Genomic DNA, 9,021 nt, shown 5'->3' with positions numbered 1-9,021 from the left:
TTTCGTTATTAGCAGTTGTTGCTACAAGAATCATGTTTTATCGCATGTCAGGGGAACACTACTTTAACACCTAATCAACTAATCAAGTTCTTTGGTATCCAGATTTTCTTTATTTATTTATTTCTTCTTCTTCATGTTAACATTCAAAGCAGTAAAAATAAAATATTCTATACATTCTATATCTATTAATGAAAACTAGGATTATTTATAACTAGATGATTATAGGCACTAACGTGTCTATTTGTAAATATCTTAATAAATTTGTATATCAAAGAATCAAACTCCCTATAAGTAATAAGTTATAATAACCTAGTCACCAAAAAAAAAAAAAGTTATAATAACTTATAATAATAAATATCTTATACTCTAACCAAGGATTTGAATTTTATAAACAACAAAAATTAATTTTTTTTATTAATTTATTAATAATAATTAAAACAGAACTTAAGATAATCTCTAAATGTATTATTAATTTTTTATTTTCTACTATAATACCATATCAATATAAATGCCTAATTTACATGATTGGAACACAATTTATCTAATTAAATTATTTTTTAATTTTTTATTTTTAATTAAAATACTTCTCAATCCTTTCTATTAATAATAAATAATTTTATTATTACAATTTAGCCGATCAAAAATACAGAAATCGATTCCTCTTTTCTTTCATTGCCTTCGAAGACGAACTCATTTCTAGTACTCCAAGATTTGTCAGCTAAGATTATTAGCTGCTAACTCCATCTTCAGGTTTTGATTTTCTCTTACAATTTGAACTACCGTTATTTTCTCATTCAAAACAACTTAGATAATCTACCCGTGTTGTTTGCATATTGAATTGGTGGTTGCTTCATTCTCCAAAGATTGTGGTTCATCATGTCTTCACTCTATAGGTGTAAAATTTGTGGCAAAATGTTCTCCACAAAAAAATATTATGTTGATCATCGTGATCAAAATCATCCTAATAATGAACATGCTGTTTATGAATCTCATAAATCCCACAATACTGCGTCTGTGTGCACCACTGATCCTCTGCAAATATAAAGAATACAATCTCACCATATAACTTTTATAAAAAAAAAACGAGTCATTATTCTCTAGCCAATATATTACTATGTTATAAATTTTATTTTTATTTTTATTTGTAGGCAGGCTTATTATTATTACATTTTCATTCATAGTTATTTATTTAGTCCAGGAATCAGTAATGGATAATAGAATGTTATGAGTAGAAGGACAAATTAAAAAAAATGTTATAACAAATTTCAAAATTAATGAGCTGTCCCACTAGTGATAATGAAAATTTGCTGGTTAAACAAGAAGAACAATGTGTAAATTTAAAAGCACACCTACAAATGTACAATGTATAATATGCACACTATTAATTTTTATAATAAGGATATTGTAATTATTTTTTATAAAAAAAATATTAATTTAGACCGATTTAAGGTGTAGTTCACCGATTTTTTTGTCAAATTAATTTGTCTGATTTAATTTTGATAAAAATAATATGGTTTAATCAATTACATGTATTAAATTTTAATTATTAAAAAATATCTAAAAAAAATATTTTATACGTCTTTATCTAAGTGACTCCCTTATTCATTTCTTAATTTCTTAATTGATGGAACACACTATTTATTATTCTTAAATCTTAACTACTTAAACAAAAACAATGATATATAAGAAAAAAAAATTGACAATAATATAACCAATCATGCGATTCCAAATCTGATGTGATTTTATCAATAAGACATGGAAAAAATTGTAAAATTAGTGATATTAAAAAATTGGAAAAGTATTGGATACTAAGAGTTAATTTGTCAACTTTTGACAACTCAATTAATAATTAATAATTTTAAATTATTTTAATTAATTTAGCAGATACATCTAATACAAAAAAGACACCTCCATAACCACAAAAGACAGACGTATTTTAAAAACGCTTTTAAAAAAGATCCTTCCAAAAAAATTAGAATGGATTTTTTTTGTTAATGAATTTTGGACCTAATTTAATAAGAGTCAGTAAAAGTTAGCAAATTTTATATAGGTTACCTAGGGGAATTATAAAAAATGATAATGGATGATAGAATGTTATAAGTAAAAGGACAAATAAAAAAAATGTTATAACAAATTCCAAAAAATGAAAAAATTGCTGGTTAAACAAGCAGCACAATGTGCAAATTTAAAATCACACCTACAAATATACAATGTATAATATGCGCACTACTAGTGATATTTGTGTTTTTCTTCTTTTTTGAATTTACCTCTTATTTCTTATTCTCAGAATTGTCATACCTATACTCATTTTTTGTTCTCAACAAAATAATGTCAGCTTCCTCCTCCAAAAACATATGCAGTAATGCATTTCCAAATGAAGCGCTAGAAAACGTGTTAAAGTGATATAACTATGCAGGCAATTCGGCACTTAATTTGAATGAAGGGAGTACGAAGGGAGTACGAGGGTAGTACAAAGGTTCAACAACTAGGAAAAAAATGAACAAATTCACCTAACAGTTTCTGAAGTTGGGATAGATGCAGTTTTCAGGAGTTGTAGGAAGTTGCAATCGATTGAGTTTATCACCGAAACAATGACAAATCAAGTTTTGATAAACCTGTCAAACAACTGTCCTGATCTACACTACGTGTTCATAGGTCTGATATTAAGAGTCTTAACTTAGTTATTAAAGAATGCCCTAACCTTCCTAAGGTAGAGCTCAGGAGAAATGATTCGTTATTATCCCTTGATTTTCTATCTAGCTTAGTCTCTAACCACAAATTAAGGTACATTTGGCTACACCGATTGCCATTTACATTGGAAGAACAAGATTTCAGAAATGTTACCGCAAAGGTTACGGGCCTCCTGGTTTTGGAAGTGTTTAAGTATGTACTATATGTGTATCCATCCCTTGATGCGCCTAGAAATGATGTTCCATCTGATGTACTATATCTTATGAGCCCAAGAGCATCAAGACCACGACGGGAAAGGAGGCCACCAATTTGAATGAAGGATTATGAGACATTGAAGGAGAGTTAGTTATGTATGGAGAGAAGTGCTATATAATATGTTATATTTTAGCTACAATAAATGTTAGATTATAAACTCACTTCTACCCATCCTAATCAAAATTACTCATTGACGTATTCTTTCTGTACTCTTTCTGCTAGGGTTTAGGTATGAGTGACGGAGTGAGCGGGGGTTCACGAAGAGGGTGACACACAGTGAGGTAACCAGTAATGCCAGCGGTAGAACTAAGGGGGAGAGCGTCGGGGGTTTGTATCTGGTGAGAAGGAGGAGGGTACTAGGGTTTCTAAGGAAGAACATGGCTTTCAAAAGGTTTCCTTCCGCGACATGGTGACTGGACAGAAGTCTCCGTCTCCTATGCTTTGGAATGAGGCTTTAGATGGAGAGAGGCTAGCCAAGGTGATCAAAGGGAACCACGGGATTCGCATCCTCCTCGGGTCATCTTATCAGAAGAAGGGCTGGCGGCGTTATCTGTACCATATAAGGAAGCGATTGTCGTCAAAGTCTTGGGCAAGCATATGAGTTACACGGCAATGGTGCATAAGCTGGGTATGGTGTGGAGATTGAAGGGTGGGTTTCAAGTTCTGGATGTAGGAAATGGTTATTTTCTGGTGAAGTTTGATGCTTTCGAAGATCGGGAGAGGGTATTACTTGGTGGTCCTTGGATGATATCTGGGTTCTATCTTGCTGTAAAACCATGGTCACCTGAGTTCTATTCAGAGGAGGAGGTTTTTGGATCCACCATGGTATGGGTACGCTTTTACGGCTTAGGGATTCGTTACTACCATGAGAAGGCTATGTTGAGGATCGCCGCTCCGGTGGGAAAGCCAGTGAAAGTCGATGTAGCAACTAAGATGGCAGCAAGAGGGAAGTATGCGAGGGCTTGTGTGGAGATTGATTTAGGCGTTCCCATTACTCGTAGTGTTGAGGTGGATGGGAGGATTTTGGATGTTGAATATGAAAGCCTTGAGTTGGTCTGCAATACGTGTGGTTGTTATGGGCATGTTGGTGTGGACTGTAAATTGATTAGTTCAATTTCAGCGAACATTGATAAAACAGGGGTGAATGAAGACAAGGAACAAGATCATGAGAAGATAGATCAGGTGCCATTTTCTTCTAATATTGAGAAGCCTTTTGTTTTTGGTAGTACTACAATTGGGATAGAGAAGAATAAGGATAAGGAAGTGCATGTAATGGAAGGGGCACATGCAGGGGATACAACGTGGACCAAAGTGGAAAGAAAGGCAAAGGGCAAGAAGGTCTTTTTGGGTAGGCATGACCAGGATAAGTCCAAAAAAGTTTATGTGGATAAATCTTCTAATTATGTTGCTAAAGGAGAACCTGCTATGAAAGGCATCAATGTGGTTGAATCATCTTTACACATAAGTAAGGGCAATCAAGTGCTAAAACAAGCGAGGAACTTTAAATTAGCTTCGTCAGGTTTTACCTCTGCTCAAGGTGTGACGGGTGGCAAGCAAGGACCTGGTTCAGAACGGGCAGGGGCTTATTCGTAAGGCGCGGGGACTTCTAAAATGCCATTCAAAAGCAATTTAAAGAGATTAAGGCCTAATTCTCTTCAGAATTCTCCGGTTGAGAATGGGCACAGTGTGGTTACAGTGGAGACCCCCCCACTCACTACCCTCAAATAATCTGAGGTGTGGGTCTCACTCCAAGTAATATTAATATGGATTGTGCAAACATTATAGCTTGGAATGTGAGAGGAGCTGGAAATAAGCTGGCTCGGGTGCATCTGAAACAATTGGTAAAGAATTTTCATCCGTACGTTTTTATCATTTTAGAGACTCATTGTGCTTTCCAAAAGATGGCTGTCTTTTGAAACAGATTAGGTTATACTCCTATTCATATTGATGAAGCTCAGAGGCATAGTGGAGGTATTTGGGTGCTCTCTGCATGGCCCGGAGTATCTTGCAATGTCGTGGCAGCGAGTTCGCAAGTGGTGTGTGTTGAGTTTTTGAATGGCGGTTTTTCTTGGGTCTGTGCAGCAATTTATGCAAGTCCCGTTCCTAGCAAAAGGGAAGAAGCTTGGAGGGTTTTGACAGATTTTTCTAGAAATTATTCAGGTCCTTTATTAGCTATTGGGGATTTTAATGAGATCCTTATTTCATCTGAGGTTAAAGGTGGGAACTTTGTCTCTCGAAGGGCAGAGTGGTTTGGAGCTCTCCTAGATGAGTGTGGTTTGATTGATTTGGGAGCCCATGGATCTTTGTACACTTGGTTCAGACATATGCAGGGTAATCGGTTCATCTCGAAGAGGCTGGATAGGGCTGTGGCTACTGATGCTTGGTGTTTTCGTTTTCCGGAAAGCTATGTGGAGAATTTGGCGAGGATGCATTCTGACCACTGTCCCATTATGATACGATGTCAAGGTAATGATAGAAGAGTCGGGGTAAAACCTTTCCGTTTTCAAGTAGCTTGGTCTTATCACCCAAGTTTTTTGTCGGTGGTCAGGGGTGCTTGGGACAAGGGTAGACCCAATCCTATTCGTTGCCTTTCTCAGGTCAGAGATGATGCTTTGGCCTTTAACCGAGATGTCTTTGGGAATATTTTTAAAAGAAAGAGGGAATTGGAGAGGCGTGTGACCAGTATCCAACAGCGAATGGAGAGAGTTGATGCTTTATCCCTCATACAGGAAGAAAGGGAGTTACAGGCTGAATATAGTAATCTGCTTATGCAAGAGGAGTTGTTTTGGTATCAAAAATCCCGAGAGCACTGGGTCAGATTTGGAGATAGAAATACTAAGTTCTTTCATATGCAAACCATTATGCGGAGGAAGCGTAACAAGGTTCAGGGGTTAATTTTGGAGGATGGAAGATGGAGTACTGATCCGCAAGAACTCGAAGAATGTGCAATTGGATTTTATAGAGATCTTTTTTGTAATGTGGAACATGTAGAACTTGATGTGATGGGAGATCAGGAATTACCTTCTTTATCTCGTAAGGCTATTGAAAGTCTCACAAGAAATGTTTCTAAAGAAGAGGTTAGGAAGGTGGTTATAGGCATGAACTCTTTTAAGGCCCCAGGTGCCGATGGTTTTCAGGCTTTTTTCTTCAAGGAATATTGGGAAGTGGTTGGTACAGAGGTATGGAAACTTGTTAAGAAGGCTTTCGCTGGGTTTGATCTGGATAGTGCTCTGTTTGACACTTTGGTGGTGCTGATTCCTAAAGTTGATAACCCGTCTCGCATGAAAGAGTTTCGTCCTATCAGCCTCTGTAATGTCATCTACAAGATTATAACTAAGGTGGTTGTGGAGAGGTTACGACCTTTTCTACAAGATATCATTGGTCCTCTGCAGGGAGGGTTTATTCCTGGAAGGGGTGCCCCAGACAATATCATTGTAGCCCAGGAAGTTCTCCATTTTATGAAGAAAACCAAATCAAAGAAAGGTGTTCTTGCTTTTAAAATTGACCTAGAAAAGGCTTATGACAGGGTGAGCTGGGAGTTTTTGGAGCAATCTCTCCTAATGTTTGGCTTTCCAGGTACTATTGTTTCTCTTATTATGAAATGTGTAAAGTCTTCCTCCCTTTCTCTAATGTGGAATGGTAACCGGTTGGATGATTTTCAGCCAAAGAGGGGTTTGAGGCAAGGAGACCCGATGTCTCCTTATTTATTTGTTATTTGTATGGAAAGGTTGAGTTGCCTCATTGCTAGGCAAGTGGAGGTTGGTAGATGGAAACCAGTGACTGTGTCTAGGGGAGGTCCTGTAATCTCCCATCTCCTTTTTGCAGACGACCTTATCCTTTTTTGCAAAGCGAAGAAATCTCAAGTGCTTCATGTTTTGGACACTATGGCCACCTTTTGCAGAGCATCTGGTATGAAGGTGAATTTTGACAAATCTCGTGCTATCTGTTCTATGAATGTTTCTAGACAACGCAAGGATCTCTTCACTGGTATTTCTTCTATCCGATTTGCTAATTCTCTGGGAAAATACCTTGGTGTCCCCCTTAAGCATGGCAGAGTTACTAAAGATGATTTTAATGATGTGGTTGATAAGCTTACTAATAGGCTAGCATCTTGGAAAGGTCGCTTCCTTAATAAAGCTGGTCGGATTTGCCTTGCTAAATCAGTTTTATCTTCTATACCTATTTATAGGATGCAAGTAAGCCTTTTTCCATCAGGTGTGTGCTCTAACATTGATAAGTTTACTAGAAGTTTCATTTGGTGTGGTAGTCATAATCACCGTGGTCTTCATTTAGCATCTTGGAGAGTTTTGACGACTCCGAAAAAGTTTGGAGGTCTTGCTTTGCGGGAGTTGCGGTTGGTCAATTTTTCTTTATTAGGAAAGCTAGTTTGGCAAATTTTGATGAATTAAGAGAAACTGTGGGTCAAGATTATGCTTCAAAAATACCTCCAGAATAGAAACCTATTTGCAGTTAAAGCAATGGGTTCTTCATCGTATATATGGAAGTCTATTGTGCACACAGCTTCCGTATTAAAGGAAGGGTTTGTTTGGGAAGTGGGAGCTCTTTCTAAGAATTTCTGGTTTAACTCTTGGTTGCACTCTGGGCCAGTAGGAGCGAGGGTTGAATTTCTTGATATTTGTGAGGCTGCTTTGACCATTGAAGATGTTTACCGTGATGGAGTTTGGCATTTGGAGAGGATTTACTCTTTTATTCCTATGGACTTAAGGGAAGACATTCTTAGTTTAGTACATATTTCGGCTTCTGGTCATGATTTGGGTTGGAGTTAGGAGCACACTCTTTACTCTGCTAAACAAGGATATTTATGGTTAATTCAGAATAAGTTGAATTGGGATAGGAATATCAATTGGCTTTGGCTTTGGAAGGCGCGGGTCCCTGAAAAGTTGAGGCTCCTAGTGTGGCTTTGCCTTCATGATGCTGTACCAACTCAATATCTGCGTTTTCGGCGACATCTCTCCTCCTCATCCTTATGTACACATTGCAATCAACTTCCGGAGACAATTCTTCATTGTTTTCGGGATTGTGAAGTGGTGCGATCAGTTTGGGTTTCTCTAGGTTTTTCTGATGTGTGTTTCTTTGGCTCTCACGAGGTGCATGATTGGTTCAAGCATGGCCTCCTCAATGAAGGTTGTTCCAAATTTGCAGCTATAATATGGTCAATTTGGCAAGACAGAAATATGGGTAATTTTCAGGAAATTTTTGGATCTGCTGGGTCAATTGCATACAAGGCTTGCAGGTGCATGATGGATTTTGAATATACAACTCAGAATCGAGTGTGTTGCATCCAGGGATTAAAATCTCTGTCTTGGTCTCTGCCAGAACCTGGTGCTTGGAAGTTAAATTGTGATGGGAGTGTGAACTTGGGAGATGATTGTGCTGGTTTTGGATGGGTAATTCGCGATAGCTCCAGTCAATGGGTAATGGGATGCTCAGGAAATTCCTTTGGATCTAGTGTCATCAAGATGGAGTTGTGGAGTATATGGAAAGGTTTGGCTTGGGCTTGGGAGGCGGGTCTTAAGCTTGTTGTCTGTGAGACAGATTGCGCATCAGCTTTTGAGCTAGTGACTAGTTGGCAAGTTCCACTCTGGCATCTTGAAAAAGAAGTGATACAACTGATCTTTGACTTGAAGTTAAGAAGGGATTGGGATATTCGTTTTGAGCTTATCCCGAGAGAAGCTAATGTCGTGGCAGATCGGTTGACAAAGATGGGATCTGGAGGTAGCGGAGCTGATGAGGTTCACCTTTGGCACCAGTCGCCAGAGGTAGTTTGTCCTCTCTTGCTGTTAAGAACCTGATTTCTTTTCTTTTTCTTTTCTGCTCTTTTATTTTTTCTCTTGGTTGTTCACCCAAAAAAAATGTTAGATTTTATCATTAGGGTTGAGGTATAAATGTCTGCATATTTCTGTTTTTGGTTTTAGCTATATTTCCTTGACTTTAGTATGAGATTATTTTAGTAATAACTTAGCCTTGGGTTGCCTGGTTTGTCATCCATTATTATTACTTTCTTTCTCTTATTCTTACAATAGAAAATGGAAAAAATGAATGATCAATAGGTAA

General features: G+C 37.3%; 1 protein-coding gene across 1 annotated transcript; it reads left to right on the top strand.

The window, feature by feature from the left end:
* The first annotated feature begins 3,558 nt into the window (after positions 1-3,558).
* LOC148550125 (uncharacterized) lies at positions 3,559-8,759 on the top strand. Its single transcript, XM_088493376.1, has 4 exons — positions 3,559-4,535; positions 4,868-7,304; positions 7,398-7,691; positions 7,782-8,759. Exons 1-4 carry the CDS (start codon positions 3,559-3,561, stop codon positions 8,757-8,759), a joined length of 4,686 nt encoding a protein of 1,561 aa, XP_088349502.1.
* The last annotated feature ends 262 nt before the right edge of the window (positions 8,760-9,021 follow it).

Source organism: Arachis ipaensis, chromosome B7, assembly GCF_059453495.1.
Source record: "Arachis ipaensis isolate K30076 ecotype BB chromosome B7, ASM5945349v1, whole genome shotgun sequence".
Lineage (NCBI taxonomy): Eukaryota > Viridiplantae > Streptophyta > Magnoliopsida > Fabales > Fabaceae > Arachis > Arachis ipaensis.
This window is presented reverse-complemented; position numbering and strand designations above follow the sequence as displayed.

Bases quoted from the DNA above. Each gene is read 5' to 3' on its own strand.
- LOC148550125 (XM_088493376.1), top strand. From the start codon at position 3,559: ATGGTGCATAAGCTGGGTATGGTGTGGAGATTGAAGGGTGGGTTTCAA. The intron at 7,305-7,397 runs GTCAATTTTTCT...AAATACCTCCAG, and splicing joins CTTTGCGGGAGTTGCGGTTG to AATAGAAACCTATTTGCAGT. The intron at 7,692-7,781 runs GTACATATTTCG...TGGTTAATTCAG, and splicing joins GGGAAGACATTCTTAGTTTA to AATAAGTTGAATTGGGATAG.